Consider the following 20021-nt stretch of genomic DNA (forward strand, 5'->3'; position numbering starts at 1 on the left):
TTAAGATCTTTAATGCTTGCTAGGAACCTCCTAATCAAACAGTGGCATGAATGAAACAGTGCCTGACTGACAAGGCCAAATTACATCTTGGCTACAAGATGCACATAGCAGATCATAGTCCATCAGTCTACAGGACGCACATCCAGGTTTCCAAACCAGCATGATGGCATCATGGTGTTACAGTGAGAAAGAAGTAAAAACAGATATGCATCAACTGCTACACAATAGCACAATTCAAGATTAAGCAAAATAGCTATATAAAGGATGTTTAAGATTAATAATGCAAGTACACCGAGCAGTACAATTTCAGCAATGTCTCGACCAGCCTAAAAGAGGTGGGAAGAAACCAAAGGTACGTTACAAAGCGGAAGCTAAGGGCAATTCTCCTGCCCTGGCAACCATGCAACAGTAGTAACACACTTAGCAATACAGCATATATACTAGTACTATGTAAATTTATTCTTTCTGGATCGCAGCTTGTGAGCGTGACAATAGATTGTCTCATCCTTAGCCGGCTCATCGCACCTCTCGGTCTCGGTTGGTCCTTACTTCCCAGCGCCTGCATATTTGGCAAAGCAGAACGATTCCGTTTTAGGGCGGCACAAAGCACCGGCAGAGATTAGAAGGAACATTTGCAAATTGCAGGACCAAACAGATGTATTAAGGATTAATATATTAGATAGCTATGAGTAATTTTCATTATAATTATCTTTTGTAAGTTTTCTAGCTCGATCAAAATGCATCAAGATGCACAAAAAATACTAGCATAACTTGCAAACTGAAGAAGATAGATGTACCTGCTTCCCTAGGTGCATCGCACCTATAGCACTCAATCCTACTTGCAAAATTGTGCACATTACAACCAGGCCTGAAGAGAAAACACATAAACATTTTCGTGTCAAAACATGATTCAATCTACTCCACATGATTAGATTTTTTAAAATGCTGTTACTTGGTTGAGATCCATCTCAAATAGTGTATGCATGCATGTGACTGTCTCTGTCTGTTGTCATGCATAGCATAAATAATAAACAAGGGCTGTAAGACTGACATCTATGTTCGAAGCGGATAGAATGCTAGCTCACCTTGTGCATATCCAATCGCCTGCTTTCCACCCAGCACGAACTCCAACACTCTCAACAGCAGCAGCGCCAACTTGGCCTGCTGGGAAGTCCCTCACGATGGTGCCGCACTTGAGGCAGCTGGAGCGGCTGGCGAAGTTGTGATAGCCGCAGTTGCAGTACCAGTCACCAGGGCGAACGTCCAGGGAGGTCAGCACGCCACCTATGCTGCGGCCGTCTCCGAGCTGCAGATCCAAGCGTGTGGTATGGCAGCGCTGGCAGAAGTCACGGCGGCTGAAGTTGAGGTGCTGGCAGGAGTTGCAGTTCCAGTCTCCAGGCTTCCTCTGGGTGTTCATTCGCAGTTAGCCCTGCATGCATGGATGTGTCAAGAAGTTCTCACATGAAGAGAGGAAAATAACAACTAAACAAATCTAATACTGCAAGTACTCTAAACTCCGAGCTACTCATCAGCTCACTGCTCCATATCTGTGTAGTATGAGCATAGAGATACTACAGAGAAGTTGTGTTGCAGTAATTATATATGTGGGGTTCCTGGGCCAATGAGATTATGAATTATTATCTAGGTAGCAAGGAGCTAGAAGACAAAGAATGAGAATACACGTACCTAAGATGATTAACTATGTATATCTCATGTAAACACAAACTAAAAAGAACGAATGTTGTGACTCTGGAAAGAAATCAATAAAGCAAAGGTTCCGTTAACTAAATTAGGCTAACTTGGCGCTTTATATCTATTATATTTGCAGATGTAGATACATAAGGTAACATTTTTAGATAGAGTGACAATAGGAAGAAAAAGAAGAAACAAAAGGATTAAACATGGTCATTAGCCAAAAAGATAAGATACAACTAGTTAATTCCATCCATCAAAGTATTAATGAAGCTATTTAGCCAGGAATCAAAATCTTGTGCACATCACAAGCATCAAACATACCGTTGTAAATAATATTTTTATGAGCAGATATTAGTAGATTAACAGCCAGAATAGGACTACATGACCTTTTTCAAGAAGATTACACAATGAACTAAATGGTCCCAGTCTGATAAATGGGCCACAAGAACAAGAGAGGAACTTGGTCTTAAAAAAATCGTCCAAAAATAGCAACAGAGGAACAGGAAGGGACACATACCCTGTGAAAGCTTTTGGTTTAGTACTAGGGTTATCAGTTGCTGTCTTGTCCTTGTTGTGTGCTTGCTTGCTTGCTGTGTTCTTTCTTCTTGTGGAGGGTTGTCTTTTTATAGTGGAGGCACCTCAATAATTGTAAATCGAGGGTGGCTGTGGAAGCACGGAGATTCTCTGATCTTAGCCTTTCTAACTGAGCTATCCAAATTAAACAACGGGGTGAATGGAGAAAAAAGGACATGGGAAAAAAAGAACAAAATGCAACAGGAAAGTGAATAAGTGATGCTGAAGATAGGAGGATTTCTGTGTTATGTCTAGAGTCCACAATGTAGAATATTACTCTGAATGTGTGTATTAACTGGTTCGTACAAAAGTAAATGTAATAACTTCTATAAGTAACTAAACGAAAAATCAAACAGTTGCTTCAGTAAGATAATCTGGGTAGTGGGTGCAATATCTATGAACATTTATACACTGCACAGAACGAAGACCGAGCAGGCAACTGTTTCGTGTAATACGATGCACCCAAATAAACTTTTCATTGGAATGGATAACTCACTACTTTCATAACTATGATAAAAATCTCAAGTTAGGAATACAGCATAGCCCAGTTGTAAATGTGCAAGCAGCCAGGAAGGCAACAATAGGTGCATGGATGACAAGTCAGAATGGTGTCTGCAGGGCATGCAAGTATATGCTAAATCAGTCTTTCATGTAAATATATAAGTTGCTTCAAGATTTAATTAGTTTTTAAAGAACTGAGTTGATTAGTTAAAACTTAAAAATTGCTTGAGGCTGAAGTTCACTTCATGGATATTGCTGGACTTTAAGAGTGAAAATTTGCCACAATGACATAACCTGATCAAGGAGAATTGTTTCCTGCTATATATTCTTGGCCACCTTTTCTCTTCTTCTTTTTTTCCTGAGAAACCGTTTAGGGATTTTTTTTATTATTTAAGTTGTTCACAGTCAATAGCTAATTAGCTATGATAATCTTCATAAGACATAGATGCGAGGAACTAAGGATCGAAGAATCTATGCTTTAGACTTTGATTCACCCCACAAAGATGTGCCTGGGTCAGGCTTGATGCCTGGGGACGTGCAGATCTAGCAATAGGGCACACTTCGTGTGGCTAATAGAAATCCTAGTGCTCCCAGTTAGACAAAAGTGACACATCGCTTGAGGAATTCTAAGGATAGGAAAGGAAGGTGGATCAAGAATAGAGACCATCTATTAACAGGGAAATGAGAAATTCATCAGCGAATCTAAGTACATTCAATTGTACAGAAAATTTACATATAGTTCTGAATCATTAAAAGTTCCACAAGAAATTCTCATCTTAATTGAGTTCTTTAAATTAGCCTTTCTCTTATGTATTCCCCATTATGCAACTCAATGAAAAGCTTGCAGGTGTTGAATTTACGAAATCACAATGTTACTTGCCTGTAATTAGTAAATGTGTTGAGTCTTTTGGAAAGAAGAATCAGTAAATGTGCTTCTAGTTCACAATATATACTTCCTATATGCTCAGCCCTGATTAAGCATGCAGCTGTGTATAATATATTGCTCCCTCCATCCTCAGTGGATGTGCAGAATTTAACTTGGACCATCAATTACACCAATAAAATATGGGTTATGTGTCATAAAAAACAGTACCATGGAAACTTACAGATTCAATGGTATAACTATGGCACACAAACTACATATTATTGGTCTAATTAGTGGTCAAAGTTGAACCTTGAAATGCGTGCATGCCCACTAAAAGTGGATGGACGGAGTACCTTGCAAAAAAAAACATTATATATTCTTCCTTTGCCATCCCCTGTTCTGTAGTGCACAATGGTTGGCAAAAATTATCACTCAAGGGGCCAAAATAGATATATGTAACAATTAAGAAAATGGCTTGCAAGATTCATGGCAACAAAATCAACAGTTCAATGAAGCTATTACTAGCACCTCTTAGAAGGCTTCTCATGTCAAGGGCAAACAGCCAACAAATAAGTAAAATTACTACTCTTTAGTTAATATATTTCCCTTTACTAATTTTATTGAGGGTTTGCGAGTCTTGTCCATTCCAGATGCCGAGCAACCTCCCGAAGATAGTAATACTAAAGTTGGCTAAATGCTCGCACTATATGCCAAGGGCAGATTGTATTATTGGGGTTAAATATATATAGCCTCTTGAGAATCGATTCTCCACATACGTGCATGATCTATAGACATTCACAAAACCTATTCTGATCTACATATATTCTCCCAAATCACACCTTTCCGCAATAATTCAAGAGGTTCCATGTTCACTTGTAGTCAGCTATCCGTACTGTTTCTTTGCAGGAAAACCACCTGTTTGGGACTTATTTCTGTTCATCTCCCTCTGTTGTCACCCGGAACTGAAACATAACTAGCACAAAACATTTAGCCTTGTTGCTCAGAGACCAAGTAAGGGTAATATCTGATAATATAAGATAGAAGCTTGATTACCAAGATAAAATTACGATTTCGTCTTCCAAGAAAAGATGTATGGTTCGCACAGTCGCACATTGTATTCATTGATTCCCTAAAAATGGATAGGTCTAGTTGAATAGCTTACAGGTTCATATGGATCTTTTTGCAATCTTCAACAAACACAGTTTGATGCAATCCAAAATATTAGTGACAATTACTATTCCGTGGGACATACTATAGACGCCAATCTGTTGTCCTGGAGACAACATTGCTTGAACTTGCAGATAGACTTCTGTGAAAAATATCAACATATCTTTTCCTTGATCCCACCAATCAAGTGTAGACACATAAACAGGGTGTTCCCTTTGTAACAAAGTGGGCATTCACTTAACATTTATCATACAACTTTTGGTTTCATGACTTGGATGCTTTAACGCCTATAAACGGTAGAGAAAGAGCAAGGTTGGGTTGATGCTTCTCACGCTGCCGACTCGCATAGGAATCAATTCCACACGGAAGTGCAAAGGGAAAGGCGTTACCAATTGTAAATACTGTTTCCACTAAATCATGTTGGTTCACGATCCATGGGATGTAGATCGGCAAAGCAAATCAAAGACCAAGTGGTGAAGATCAAATCAAATAAATCTTTCCTACGAAATGAGTACTGATCTGGTGAAGGTGAAGCTTGCTCCGTATTGCAGCTAAACGTTACTCTGCTTTCTCAAAAGAGCAAAGTATTCCAAGGTTATAAATTCCAATCCAATAATGATTTGCAAAGATTGTTCTCCGTGTCCCCGAAGAATACTATTCCCTGCTCCCTCAGAGGGAGCTCCTGCGCACGCCACGCGCTTTGGACTATTCAGATTTCCATTTCGAGCAGCCAAAATTCCGCATAACTGGTTCTGTTTTACCAACTACATATACCATCCGGTGATTGAAAATTCGGTACTTCGTGAGGTAATAATATACCTTGGACTATTGGGGTTTGCTTGGGCAAATCTGATTTTATCTTGAAACGACAATGACATTTCTCTAGCTCCAGGTTTGAGATTATGTAAAGCACAATTAACAAACCTTTATTCCCTTTCCTCAATCCGAACTCATTAATTCAGTCCATTCGAAAAAATTCCCTCATCTCTTAATCTTATCACTTGGAAAGCAGGACGAAGCCAAAGAACCTCCCCGAAAAATTAAAGACCTTTTGTGTCCATCTTCCTGTTGAAGCATATATGAAGAAAAAGAGACAGCAGTGGGTTAAAGGGGCTTTTGGTAGGGTAGGGTACCTAGAGCAAAATCGCCTGAAGCATGTTTGGCTCGCGACGGCGACGCGACCTGGACGCTAAACACGGAAGGCTTCATCTCAGGCAGGACAGGCGCGGTTCATCGGTTCGCGTTCTTCCCCGCCTCGGCGCCCATTGGACCAGCAGCCGACTGCGAGCGATCAGATCCGGTCGCCGCCGATTGGGCCGCCGGAACCGGCATCCGGGCGGCGCAACCGCCTCACGCGCTTTCCGACGCGGCGCGCTTCTCCTCGGCCATTCTCGCCGCATCCGCACCCGGCGCCGCCGGAGCAGCCGCCGAAAAGCGTGCGTAACAGAGCTGCCGCCGGCCGCCGTGGTCGTGGTCGTAACAAAGCTTTTTTTTTCTTGTTGTTGTATTCGGGTTGGGCTAGATAGTAGCATTTGGGCCTTTAATGGGCAACACGGAAATCTACCTCTTTCGACCAGACCCAGAATCGTCTGGGCCAGAATACTAAATTGGCTGGGCCAATAAGATGTGTAGGCTCTAAAATATGTTTATTATTTCAGATTCTCGTAAATGTTTCAAATTTCAAAATCGACTGTCGATTTGTAGTTTGGAGCAGCTACCCAAGCATTGGCTATTTGTGGAATAAAATTGAATAGTTGCACATTCCAACGACGAAAGTTGTTTGTGGGTTGAATTATATTACTCTCTCCGATCCATATTATTTGTCGAAATATTACATATATCTAAATGCATTTTAGGCATAGAATGGATCCGAGGGAGTAGTAAAACATTTCTTAAAACAATAACATTTGGTAGACAGATTTCTACCGGCTCAAACCCTTTGGAAGACCACTTTGTTTTTTTTTTAATGGTGGAATGAAAACAAATGTTGGTGCAAGTTTAATCGATTAACATTTTCTCTGCGTGTGATGTTGCAATTTTGAGATGATTTTTTCCCTGTGTTTTTTGGAATCGTGCGAATGGCCCAAGATCGTGCGGCTGATTTGATCGGTAGGCGGCGGGCGGATCGGGTGAGCCGGACGTGGTTTCGGTGGACCACTCTGCTTTCCCGCACGTAGGCTATAACATGTGACGTGCACGCCTGTACTCGTTTTGAACTTTTGGTGGCGATTCAGAGATGGAGCACACGTGGGTTTCAGAATCTAGCAACTGCTCACTTCATCCCATATTACTCCATCTCATATTATGTGTTAAAATATTACATGTATCTAGATATTTTTTAGTTACAGATATATCCATGTTCGGGAAAATTTGAAACGTTTAATATGGGACGGAGAGAGTACCGTTAAGAAAGCACAAAGAAGCGGCGTTAATTTGGAGCACCAACTGACCAACAACAACATGCAGTAAGCCAGTAGTGCTAATTACAGTACGGTGATACACTAGTACAGCATTTTTTGTTCCTCTCTCGGTCGGGGGGGAGAAAACATTCAGACATTAGTACTTTGTTTATTTGGGACATTTGGACGACCCTGCAGCAGGAGCTCGCCCTGGTAGGTGGATCCATCCAGCTTCATCACGGGCTCATGGCCTGGAGAATGTCGAATGACAGCCGGGGACGAGCAGCAGGAGCAGCGGGGGCGCCATGGAGCTTGAAGGAAGTGTCCCTGAGGTGCTCGGGAGCTTCCTCGAAGGAGTGGCGCCTGGCGAGGGAGAGGATGGTCTTGTCGGCGGCGACGAAGTAGGCCATCCCTGCCGCCGTGCAGACGATGAGCGCCTGCCCCGTCGGGTTCAGGTTCGCCTTCGCCCACGGCAACATCCGAACGCTCGCCAGCTGAAAAATGCACACACACATCGTTGATCTGTCAGTTACCACTCTGCAGCGGTAAAACGTGGCATGAAAGACTGATGAGAGTGATTGTCAGTTAACCGCGTACCGTTGGGACTGCAGACGCCACCGTGGCCACGGCCGCCGCCTTTGCTCCGGCGAGCGTTGCCTCTGTCAAAGTAAACAAAGTTAAGATTAGTACACAAGATGCTGATCGGCAATTGATTAATTAATGTCGGCACAACTGGGCGTAGACGGTAGACTGCAGTCACGCTGAAGAAGTCGCTCGTTGATTACCTCTGGAGCAGCGTTTGGCGAGGGCGAGCTTGCGGTCGAGGTAGGCACCGGTGACCGTCGACATCTTCGTGATCTTGAAGGGAAATGGCTTTCTTTGCTGCTGGACTCGGTAGGGAGATTTGGTTTGTTACTTGTAATTAAGCTTGATGCTTCCCAGGACGAGGTGCCGCGTATCTATTTATAGGCGGCAGAGCACAAGGGATGGATGGACGAACAATTGGGGGAAGGAAGGAAAAGGTGGCGGCGAGGCATGGTTTTGAGCCGAAACCGTGGGTTCGTTCTGGAAGTTGGTGGGCACTCCACTGCACGCTTTTCCGGGAGCGATTACAGTACAGGTTTATCCAGCCAAAACTGTGGTAGGGAGCTACCAGCCACACCCACAGGGTTTGGAGGCTTGGAGTGGCATATGTATTTTTTACTGCATTTTAGACATGTGAAAACTGAAAGTTTGGTGCGCACCGCACTGCACACTTTCTGGGGAGCCTGGCTGCTGATTTGTCCGTCCAGTCCAAAACTGTGGTGCAGAGCCACAGGATTTGCTTCAGTTGGTTGGTTCGAGTGGCCGGCCAACAGAACATGTTAAGCCAGCAAGGAAAATACTTAGGTCAGTTTGGCAGAATAGTTCTAAATTCTAAGGAATACTCCCTCTATCCTCGCAAGAAAAAAAAACATAATCCCTCTCTCTTCCGGTACATCACGTTATCTTTCGGACAGAACTTTTCAAGATGAATTTAATTTGACTGTGATCGTGATTGGAAAATAATAAATAAATAAACGATACTCAAAGTCATGATGCAATTTTGTCGATGGATCTCAATAATCGTCGAACTCGAAGTTAGGGGAGTTTGACTACCCAATTTCTACGGAGTCATGTACACTAGTAGTCTAGTACTAGCTGCGTACGTGTTCTTGACTAGTCGAGCGTTCAGGTCGCTTTTCTCTGTGCCCTTGTCGGCTGGTTCGTCTCCTTTCTCTCGAGCGTTCAGGTCGCTTTTCTCAGTGAGCCCTTTCTCTGTTCTGACGGGGAACCATGACGGGGACTTGGCATTTGCCATCGTATACTTACTGGAGTCTCTGTCGGGCCGCCACGTCTCCGGCATCCACTACTCAAAAACACAACATAATTGACGGGTTTTCTCCGCCTGTCACTGATGAATCTTATCAGTAACGGGCGCATAAAACCCGTCACTAACCCTCATCATCAGTGGCGGACGTATCATGTCCGTCACTAATAGTCATATCTGAAAAATCGCAAAATTCACCAAAACACACATCAGTGGCGGGCTCTGATGACCCTGAGACATTTAAAGATTGAAAAAATCATAACTAATTCATAAAAAACAGAAAAATGTGATTCTTTTTGTTAAAATCTTATTTTTTTTCTTGCTTAACATAGTGGAACAATAATATCATATGTTAACATTTGAAAAAATGATCTGCATAGTACAATCTTGTTATTTCTCATAGTTGAACTTTGGGTTTTAAGCAAATGTTAGAAAAGTTAATTCTTTGGCATGGAGTCCTCTTATGTCTACTATTTGCTAGGAAAATTCAGAAACTTGAATTTTGACAAATGTTTAAAAAAAACTTCACAAAATGAACTATCATGTATGATGTTTATGTGTTTCAAGTCAAATGACCAAAGTCACAGCCATGTATATAACATAGTTCATGATAATGTATTCATTTTTCGTATATAGGTGCATCTTCATGTCAAACAATATTGCCAAAAAGATTTGTAAATGTTAGGTTCAAAAGAAAAATATGAGTTACCATTTTTTATATGTTATTGTTCATATTTGAGACCATCAGTAATGGATTTTTACCTTTAGACCGCCACTAATGCTCTCTGGATATTTCACTGCTAATAAGCACAGATCCGTGTGCTCTCACCCTATTGGCCTAGCGACGAAGGCATCGGATCCACTGGCCCACCTCTTTCTCTTCCCATCCCGAAACTTTTTCTCTCCTCATCTCCCTCGTTCTCCTCCAGATCTGGCGTCTCCCTTCTCTCTCGCTTCTCTCCTGCGTGGGCGCCCAAGCCTCCGTCCCGATCCCCCTTCTCCCTCCCTTCTCTCTTCTCCTCCTGCCGCGGGCGCCCAAGCCTCTCCCTTCTCCTCCTGCCGCGGGCGTCCAAGCTACAAGCCCCTTCCCTCTCCTCTTGTAGCAGGCGCCCAAGCTACTCGAGAAGCTGCAGCAGCGGCGAAGCTTGGCGGCGCCGACGGATCCACCGCCCACGACCTTGCCCGCGGCCGACCCGGGCTTCCTCGACCCCGCCGCCCTAGGATCCGGCGCCCTCGACCGCGCCAGCCGCCAGATCCGCTTCCCTCGAATCCCGTCGCCGCCGGTACTCTCTCTCTCGCTAGTGCAGAAGTGATTTTCTATTGTGTGCATCAATCTGGGATTGATTTGGGTACTTGTGGATGTATGCCCCTTCTATCTCTCTCTCTGATTTTTGTACGTGTGGATGTGCAACGCAATAATCTGATTTCATTGGTGTAGAAGCAACGGGCAAGAGAAAGGGATTGCAAGAAATTGTGACTTGTTCTTGGTGTAGAAGCAACAGACAAGAGAAAGGGATTGGAAGAAATTGCGACTAGTCCACGTAGCCCGTCTGTGACTGCCGCCGGCCGAGGCCGGTCTTCTCCGGCCGCCGCTGACGTAGGGCACGACGAGCCGGCGTCCGCAGGGTGGGATCTAGGGCAGGCCTGGGGCCTGGCCGTGTTTTTTTTATTTTCTCCGAACTGCATCAGTGGCGGGCGGGTGTGTGTGACCAACGGTGATGTCTACGACATCAGTAACGGTCGCAGCCACCGTTACTGATGATACCCATCATCAGTAACACGAAGTTAGTAACGGCGGACCCGACCGTTACTGATGTTTTTTTTCGACCGTTACTGATGTTCTTTTTCGACCGTTACTGATAAGCATTTATGTAGTAGTGATCTCTTAACGTGAGCCGTTTGATGCTTCTATGAACGGCTGTTGGTTTGGTTTTCATTTTGGGAAACAAGTTTGCCATTCTATCGGAAATAAACTGCTCCTGAACATGTGCTATAGACGAAGAAGTGTTTGCAACTTCGCAAATGTCACACCCACACTTTATTGGTCTTTATTTCAGCTCGAGGAAATGCATGGCATGGCACACATTATACATACGCACGAATTGATGATGATACTAGCTCACATCGCTTTCTGAAGCCATACATCTGATGGAATCGCACGCCGGGTTGATGAGATCTAGAGAGTTGGATAGACCGGTGAATTGATCAGTGCCTGAAGAAGGCCCAAGGGCGGGTGCTGGCGGGCGGCGCGCCGGCGCTCTTGAAGGAGGTGTCCTTGAGGTGCTCGGGAGCTTCCTCGAAGGAGTGCTTCCTGGCCATGGAGAGGATGGTCTTATCGGCGACGATGAAGTATGCCATCCCGGCAACGGTGGAGATGATGAGCGCCTGCCCCGTCGGGTTCAGGTGCGCCCTCGCCCACGGCAGCATCCTCACGCTCGCCAGCTGAAACAAACACATGCCAACAATTATCTATCAGCTCCTGTACTGTAGTTGAGTAAAAGTTCAGAGCGATGATCGATCTGGAGTGTGGACATTTGGAGGAAGGGACTCACGGTGGGGACAGCGGCGGCGACGGTGGCGACGGCAGCGGCCTTGGCGCCCGCCATTGCAGCCTCTGCAGTAATTCGAAAAACCCAAATCAGCCTCTGCCTTGACACAGGCAGATCGAAAGAACATTGTTGGCCTGAAATGTGTCGATATGGTTAATTAGAGGTACTAGTACCTTTGGAGCAGCGCTTTGCGGCGGCGAGCCTCTGGTCGAGGTAGGCGCGGCTCACGGTGGTAGACATGTCGAGATGTGATCGATGAGGTGTGTGTCGCTTGTAGTGAAGTGTGGCAAGCTAGTAAGTGAGATGAGCAGTGAGAGTGAGAGTGAGATGAGATGAGTTGGGGCAGAGCAATGCCAAGGTGCTCTGCATTTATAGGTTCCAGGAAACCGCGCGCGCGGGCAGTGGTTCGAAGAGAAGACGATGATATACTGTGGGTAGTTCGGCAGACCGTGGTTTTGGGGCTTGATCGGTGCAGCAGATCGATGATATGCGCAGGTGGCGGAGCCTCGTTGGTCATATACAAAGGAACGCACGTGCCTCTGTCTGATTCTTTTTGGTGACGGGTTGTGCGCTCGATCCGGTATGTACTGGATAAAGAGGAGACGGTGTGTTTGGCCCGGAGCGTGCACTCGTAGCTCGTAGGACCATGGGTTGTGTGTGTCAGTGTGCCCGGCCAGGCGCCCTCCATTTGTGTTGGGCGCACCTGGTTTCCGCCCGAATCCGGCCGGCGTCTCTCGGCACTCATCGATCCATCGCCGATCCAATTACGTGAGCGGTTCGGTTTTGCCGGTGTTGTTTCACGCCCACTAAATATTTTGTCTGAACCCCTTTCAGTTTGTTTAACATCACAGACAAATTTTATCTGTGTGATATATAGAAAAGACTACTATTTGCATACCACCCGATTGTTTTCTTGAAGAATTTTTCGGGATCTCCTCCTAACATTGAAAAATGTTGGCCCAGTGAAGTTGCACTACAAGAAACACATTGCAATATTTGTTAACCAAGCTGTCTAGTACTAGCTATTATCTCCGTCTGGATTTATAAAGTATGCGCATGTTACTAGATCACCGGTTTAATTAACTAAATATAAGTTACATGGCAAAAGGAAGTATCATTAAAAAGTTCAATGTTGCACAAAAAAAAAACCCATTACATTGGTGACAAGAGGCGTCGGGTCGCTATATATTTTTAGCGACTAGAGCGAGCGATCCAGTAGTGTGAAGTGTCGGTGACAATAGATCAATAATACTCCGTAACTAATTTTGGACTAGTTATATAACAACCACCCTTTGGTAGCTAAATATCGTATCTCTAGTAGTGTTGAGAGGGGGCAAAATGACTCTCAGTGCACCTATGCCCCACAGGCAGACCGTGGTTTTGGCGTTCAGGCAGATCACAGGTGGCGTATCCTGGTTGGTCATATGTAAAGCACAGTGCACGTGACCAGTAATGGGCTCCAGCACTGGATGAGCCTCTAGCTCTAGCAGGAGCGTGTCTGCGTTGTGAAGTGTGTGAGTGAGTGCTGTGTCAGTAGTTTTGGCCGGTCTCTCACGTTAGAGTGCAGTAAAGTTCCTTGTATTTGGAGGTGCAGCTCGCTTTAGTCCCTAAACTTAGGATTTGCATCTTTTAATATCTAAATTTGGTTTAAGCGCTCACTTTCATCCTTAATCACGGACGCGTGCGAATTCAACGCCAAGTCGGACGGTCAACCCTGCCAGCGTGGACAAAGAGAGAGCGCGGAGGTTTCCCGCTCAGTGTTATTTTTTGCGCATAACCCCTCAATAACTTTCTTATTTCTGCAAATCTGTCCTGCACCTGAAACATATAAACAAATTCCCCACACCTGAAACATATAAACAAATCTGTCCATGCTGTCAGGGTTGACCGTCTAACGTGGCGTTGAATTCGCACACGTCCGTGATTAAGGATGAAAGTGAGTGCTTAAGCCAAATTTAGGGATTAAACTATGCAAATCCTGAGTTTAGGGACTAAATCGAGCTGCGCGCCCAAGTACTGTTACTGCATTTTACTCCTCACTTTAATCTGGCCGCTCCTGGTTTCTGCCCGAATCCGGCGTCCGCATGGATCGATCGGCGATCCAATTCCGGGAGCGGTTTGGTACCTGCGTGCTTTCGGCTGATGCGTATCCTCTCTGCACACCGTGAAGTAATTTCTTGTTTTCTTTTTGTAAAAGGTAGGATCCAGAAGGATCCCGATTTTTATTCCATAGTAGTGAACGTAGCACAAAGTACAGACACAAACACTAAAGACTCTGAATTACAAACAAGTCCCTGGACTTTGCAGAAAAGACCCTGCAAGGGGATGAAGAAACGCAATTGGGTCCTCAACTCCCAATCGGAGATCTCCTCGCCATCGCCGGGGACTACGCCACTTGGGACGACGAGGCCGTCGCAGCAGGCTTGTGCGACCGCCAGTCAGGAGTTGAACTGCCTCCAAGTTGGCACTCTGGCCAGGAGATGAAAGGATGGTCACCCTTCGACCAGCAGATGCAGTGGCACGGCAGGAGCCGGCAGCCGATTGCTGGCGCCGAATCTCCTCCACGGTAGCCACCGCTGATGAGCTCGACCACAAAAGGGAAGCTTCAACCCTCCTCCTACAACTCACTGAAGAACCACCTCCATGGTGACTACAACAGCAAGAGGAGGAGCCAAAAACTTCCTGCAAAGAGAGGACTGTGAGATTATTCTGGAGGTTGTCGACGACCATCTCAGCAGCGACCTGCCATCGATCACCGCCGGGATCTCCGTCGCCAAGCGCCGCCGACCGCTACTCGCCCACGTCCACGGACCTCCTCCTAACGGCATATCGCCACGCCCCGGCATCAAGCCGACGACCCCTAAGGGGAACCTAGCAAGTACGGAGCACCGAGCACCTCCCCCATCCCCTTTTCGACCGGCCTCGCCGCCGGCAAGGGGCTGGGATCGGGCCGGGCTCCAGTCTAGATCTAGGGTTTGTTCTCTGAACAGTAGGGAGGGGAGGGGAGAGGAGAGAGAGGGGGGGGGGTGAAGTAATTTCTTGTGAGGTGACTTATCTAATTACTTCGAGGGGTCTTCAAAATCGGATTGGACTCGATCCGTGAAAACCAGCCAGCAATCAGTAACGACTTGTTTAGCAACCCTTACACACAAATTCTCAGATAAAATGAAATGAATTTTTAAATAGGATTTCGTTTCGTAGAATTTAAATTCTGAATTTAAAAATCATGTTGGTTGTCACGTGAATTTGTAGAATGAAAAAAATATTCAGAGAAATTATATGTATATTGTGATTCTATGGAATTTCTTATTAAATTCCTGCTCTAAATTTCGTGTCTGCGAAACAAGTTGTTAGTTTATTTGCCATTAGCAGTTGCAAACCTTTAAAGCTAGTAAAAAAATGAAAATGGCAAGATACTCACATGTTTACCTTTTTTTTTTTTTGCTTTTTCTAGAGGTCCTTTGTTTTTGCTATGTTGGGATTAATGAAATGGCAAAAAAGAAAAGGAGAGATACATAAGCCCACCACGTGATGGCGTGAGCCGCCGCAAAGACACAAGCCCAAAAGTTAATCGACCTTCGTCGCCATCCTGCCTCCTGCTTGCGGCAATGGCGATCACATCAAACCATTAACCATCCTTCCCTCAAAAAATAAAATAAATGAAACCATCCTAGCTGACCGCCGCCATTTATAGTCGGGCGGGCTCTCTCAAAGCATGTTGGATACGGATGCCTAAAAGTTACTCTCTCTAATTCTAAATTCTTGACTCAAATTTATCCAAATATTCTATCTCTCATCTTTCAAGCTGGTTGAATGGATTATAGAAGGTACAAGATGTACTTCCATTCCTTTACCTATTCCTGTTTAGCTGCTTCTGTGCTTATTGAATAATCTGTGCTTGTTTAGCGGGCTTCTGTCATTCTCATAGGTTTCTTAAGTCAGATGTTTGCATAATCAATGATGTAGTAGTAATATTTATATTTGACTATCTCTGTTTGGGAATCAGTGTCGGGTACATGGAAGACAGATATATGAAAGGGGAAAGTTTAGCGTATCTATTCTTAAATGGCGAAGTATCCAGTGAAAATGGCTTTTCAGTGCAAAAGTGAAAATTTCCGTCGTGAGCCGTTGGATCCAAATCGTGCGATGCGGAGCAAACCTGGTGGAACTAATCGGCCACTTAAACCCGTTTTGCACTTAACCCCCGGCAAAATCACCGGATCGGACTTTCCCCCTGCCAATTCCTATTCCATCGTTTCGATCGCTGAACGCATCGTCTTCAGGGCCAGCCATGGAGAATCCTGCAGCCGGCCCTCAACCACCGCTGGCTGCACGCCCTGGACGAGCAGCAGCAGCCGCCTGCCCTAGACCATCGCTTCCGTCAGCCCCGGCTGTGAGCCACCGGCCTCCACTGGACTCGGTCGTGAACCACCGTCCTCCACCCACCATGAATCTACCTGACGAGCACGCACCACTGCGGCCCGTCGTAATCAGCGGCCTCGCTGCTCCTCAGTCCCCAACCACGCACCCGCCTCCTCGTAGCCCTGCCCAGGTAACAAATTATTAATCGATCGAGGTATCGCCGCCTCATTGATCTCTATTGCTGCAATTGATGCAAACTAATCATACCCCTTCTATTCTTCCTCGTAGCTTGGTTCTGATTTGGCTTTGCAAACACATCTTTGTGATGAGGGAGGGCGCAATTATACGGAAATACAACCTCCCCCGATCAATCTGGATAGCTTCAGTACACCAAAAAAGAGAGCTACAATCGGCCCAATTTGTGTGAGTATCATTATTACCACAATTTTGTTTGAATTTCTCTAACAATTAGTAACTTGTATGACAAATTGGTGTTGTAATTTTTAGGCTTCATCATGTACACCTGAATGTGATGAAAACTTGAAGCCCGCTGTAGGTATGGCTTTTGACAATATGGAAGAAGTCGAGGAGTTCTACAAGGCATATGCACACAATGTAGGATTTTCAGTTCGAATTGGACAGAAGAGGACTGTAGATAACGTTGTAGTCTGGAGGCGTTTTCTTTGTGGCAAATCAGGTTTTCGAAGAAATAATGAGGAGGAACCCAAGAAGGAGTTGAATGGAGAGAAGAAAGGTGACGAGAAGAAAAGAACACATGCAAGAAAGATCACAAGATGTGGTTGCGAGGCCATGATAACCGTGAAGCGTATGAAAGATGGCAAATACGCGGTATCATATTTTCATGAAGAACACACCCATGAATTTGTCACACCTAGGAAGCAACATTTAATCAAGTCTAACCGACAAGTCAGTGATAAGGCCAAGGACACACTATTCACATGCCACGCAGCTAGCATTGGAACAGCTGGGGCCTTTAGATTGCTTCGTGTTGGTGAGGGCGGTTTTGAGTTCGTGGGGTGCACAAAGAGAGACCTGCAGAATTATCATCGTGACATGAGAAGTACTTTCAAGGATTCAGATGCTCAAATGTTCATTGACAACCTCAGGAAGAGGCAGGAAATCAACCCAGGATTCTTCTTTGAGTATGTTTTGGATGATAAAAACTGGTTGACACATGTGTTTTGGGCTGATGCTTGTTGCAGAAAGAATTATGCTTTATTTGGAGAGATGGTGTCTTTCGACTCTACATATAGTACCAACCAATACGGCATGATTTTTTGCCCATTCACAGGAATAAACCATCACATGGCATCTGTTTTTTATGGTGCCGCCTTGATTGTTAATGAGACGATAGAGTCGTATAAATGGGTGTTTCAGACATTCTTAAAAGCAATGGATGGTGCAGCACCTAGACTCATCGTAACTGATGAAGACCAAAGCATGAAGATTGCAATTGAAGATGTTATGCATAACACTGTCCATAGGTTATGCATGTGGCACATAATGAGAAAGCTTCCGGAAAAGGTTGGTCCTCCGCTGAGAGAGGATGAACATTTCTATAGTACCATTAACTCATGTGTATGGGGCTCTGAAAACCCGACTGAATTTGAGGCAAAATGGTCTTCCATGATTTCTGAATTTGGTCTAGAGGACAACACATGGTTTTCTAGGAGATATGAACTTCGTGAATCTTGGATACCGGCCTACTTCAGAGGTGTATTCTTGGGTGAGATTCTAAGAACCACTTCAAGGTCAGAGAGTGCTAACTCGTTTTTCAACCATTTTATTGGTTACAAACATGCTTTGGTCGAGTTTTGGATTAGGATTGGTACAGCTCTAGAAGAACAACGCCAGAATGAACTCAAGGCTGACCATGAATGCCTCAATTCTATGCCTCCACTGATTACATCCTGGGAGATCGAGAAGCATGCTAGCCTGTTCTTCACTCATGCATTTTTCTCATCTTTTCAAAAGGAGGTGCGTGCATCTAGAGATCATTGCTTGATTGAAAACATATCACAAGAAGGTGATGTGAGAACCACGATAATAGGTGGTGCCCGCTCTTTCAAGTCTCGAGAAGTTCAATTCAACACAACATCCAAGAGTGCTCGTTGCTCTTGCATGCTATTTGAGACACGTGGAATTCCATGCCGACATATCATCATGGTTCTGAGAGGTGCAAAGATGAGTGAGCTCCCTAGCCATTTTATTTTGGATAGATGGAAGAAAACGGTTAACAGGAGGGTAGTATATGATAGCTCTGGAAACTTGCTAGAAGAGAATGAAAGTAGTTCCTTAGATTTGGCAAAGCGGAAAATGGTTTCCGAGATACACCAAACATTGGATGACACAATCAGGTTGGCCGAACAATCTCCTGAAGAATTGGAAGCATTAAGAAACCTTCTTGTGGACATGAAAAGAAATGTGTCTCAAAGGATTGCCACCAATCGTCCTAGTAGACAAGATGAGTTCGAGACATATATTGGTTGTACTATGCCTAATCAAGTTGAAATTCATCCACCAACTGATGTCCGCACAAAGGGGAGATGCAAAAGAATTAAGGGACACTTAGACAAGGGTGGGCATCAAAATAAGGATGGGGAAGCGAAGAAAACTAAGGATGGAGAGGAGAATAAAAACAAGGTTGGAGAGGCGAAGAAAAATAGTGGTGGACAAAAAAAGAAAATTCCTAGAACATGCAAGAAATGTAGGCAAGTCGGCTTCCATGACAGCCGTAATTGTCCTAACAACAACTAAGAATACGTCAGGTACTTGCCATTCCAGAAAAAATATTTTTCTTCGAAAAATTATGAACTATACTCATCACCATACTTATTTGTTCATGTGAAATTGCAGATTCTGTTGATGCTCGACCATATTTCTGAGTTCAGAAATTTTATGATGCATTTCTTGGAGGCAACCTGCCGGTCAATCTCATGTGTTGCGTGATTTTTAGATGGGCTTGTAGTTCTTCTTAGAGCTGTCCAGTTGTTTATTTTCTGAAACTATGTAAGAAGGGATCTCATGTAAGAATTCTGTTTTGTCAATTGAATTACAGAAGATGATGCCCAGGCCATGTTTGCATTATAAAAGGTGAAATGACAAATGTGATCATTTTTATGCTGTGTTTATGTCAATAGACTTACATGAAACTGAAACAAGTACCAGGTAAAACTGAAACTGGAACTAGCTTTTATGTCAATAGACTTGCATGAAACTGAAACAAGTTCCAGGTAAAACTGAAACTGGGACTAGCTCCAGGTTAATTTGCCTGTACAAAATTACTTCAATTTCAATACAAATACTACTCCAATCTCCAGAATTTCAATCTGTACAAACACAACCAGAGAAAAACATTTTGCCTCGGGATAGCTCCAGGTCAATTTGCCTGTACAAAACTACTTCAATATCAATCTGTACAAAGTGATTTGCCTGTACAACACTACTCCAATCTCCAGAATTTCAATCTGTACAAACACAACCAAAGAAAAACATTTTGCCTCATGATACTACTGCCTGCAGATCCACCACTCAAATACAGTACAGGACAGCAAAATTACAGATAACACTTTGTTCTTCAGGTACAGGAAAACAACTGGGTATCCGTCGCATCAAGGCAACACCGCGGCCGCCGGGTCTTCGTCGCGTGGGTGCAGCGCGAGCCGCGAGGTCGCCGTGGAGGAGTTCCTCGTTGCAGAGGTTGCCGTGGAGGAGGTCGTCGCTGCTGAGGTCGCCGTGGAGGAGGTCGCCGTCGCACGGGCCATCTCCTTCGTGGAAGTCGCCGTCGCCCGGTTGGAGACCAGAGAACACCGCGCGCTGCCTGGTCGAGGGCTGGTCGAGGCTGCCGGTCCAGGGAGGGCGGACGACGCTGTCGAGGACGGGCGGCCGGCGTTGGCGATTGCAGGCGACGCTGCACAACAATGGGGAATTTTGAGATGAATTGGCACGGGGGAAAGTCCGATCCGGTGATTTTGCCCGGGGGTTAAGTGCAAAACGGGTTTAAGTGGCCGATTAGTTCCACCAGGTTTGATCCGCATCGC

General features: G+C 44.8%; 4 protein-coding genes across 7 annotated transcripts; 1 reads left to right on the plus strand and 3 right to left on the minus strand.

Moving 5' to 3' along the window:
- Nucleotides 1-240: 240 nt before the first annotated feature.
- On the minus strand, nt 241-6280 carry LOC100824932 (uncharacterized RNA-binding protein C17H9.04c). 4 transcript variants are annotated; one of them, XM_010229791.3, is made up of 5 exons: nt 5935-6280; nt 2213-2358; nt 1086-1429; nt 798-868; nt 241-559 (listed from the first exon to the last, which is right to left on the minus strand). In XM_010229791.3, exons 3-5 carry the CDS (start codon nt 1415-1417, stop codon nt 546-548), a joined length of 417 nt encoding a protein of 138 aa, XP_010228093.1. In that variant the 5' UTR covers nt 1418-1429; nt 2213-2358; nt 5935-6280; the 3' UTR covers nt 241-545. The 4 variants fall into 4 exon arrangements, with proteins under 4 accessions (XP_010228093.1, XP_010228094.1, XP_014751875.1 ...); XM_010229792.3 differs by having other exon boundaries at nt 2213-2398; XM_014896389.2 differs by having other exon boundaries at nt 2213-2403.
- A 925-nt stretch (nt 6281-7205) lies between these two features.
- LOC100825233 (early nodulin-93) lies at nt 7206-8147 on the minus strand. The gene is made up of 3 exons (XM_003557153.4): nt 7986-8147; nt 7798-7859; nt 7206-7694 (listed from the first exon to the last, which is right to left on the minus strand). The coding sequence occupies exons 1-3, from the start codon at nt 8047-8049 to the stop codon at nt 7437-7439; spliced, it is 384 nt and encodes a 127-aa protein (XP_003557201.1). The 5' UTR covers nt 8050-8147; the 3' UTR covers nt 7206-7436.
- Nucleotides 8148-11054: 2907 nt separating this feature from the next.
- LOC100825538 (early nodulin-93) lies at nt 11055-11949 on the minus strand. The gene is made up of 3 exons (XM_003557154.3): nt 11772-11949; nt 11602-11663; nt 11055-11491 (listed from the first exon to the last, which is right to left on the minus strand). The coding sequence occupies exons 1-3, from the start codon at nt 11836-11838 to the stop codon at nt 11255-11257; spliced, it is 366 nt and encodes a 121-aa protein (XP_003557202.1). The 5' UTR covers nt 11839-11949; the 3' UTR covers nt 11055-11254.
- A 3940-nt stretch (nt 11950-15889) lies between these two features.
- On the plus strand, nt 15890-19920 carry LOC112270573 (protein FAR1-RELATED SEQUENCE 5-like). Its single transcript, XM_024458295.1, has 3 exons — nt 15890-16150; nt 16468-17958; nt 19504-19920. The coding sequence occupies exons 1-3, from the start codon at nt 15890-15892 to the stop codon at nt 19918-19920; spliced, it is 2169 nt and encodes a 722-aa protein (XP_024314063.1).
- Nucleotides 19921-20021: the final 101 nt, after the last annotated feature.

This window comes from Brachypodium distachyon, chromosome 1 (genome assembly GCF_000005505.3).
Source record: "Brachypodium distachyon strain Bd21 chromosome 1, Brachypodium_distachyon_v3.0, whole genome shotgun sequence".
Taxonomy (NCBI): domain Eukaryota; kingdom Viridiplantae; phylum Streptophyta; class Magnoliopsida; order Poales; family Poaceae; genus Brachypodium; species Brachypodium distachyon.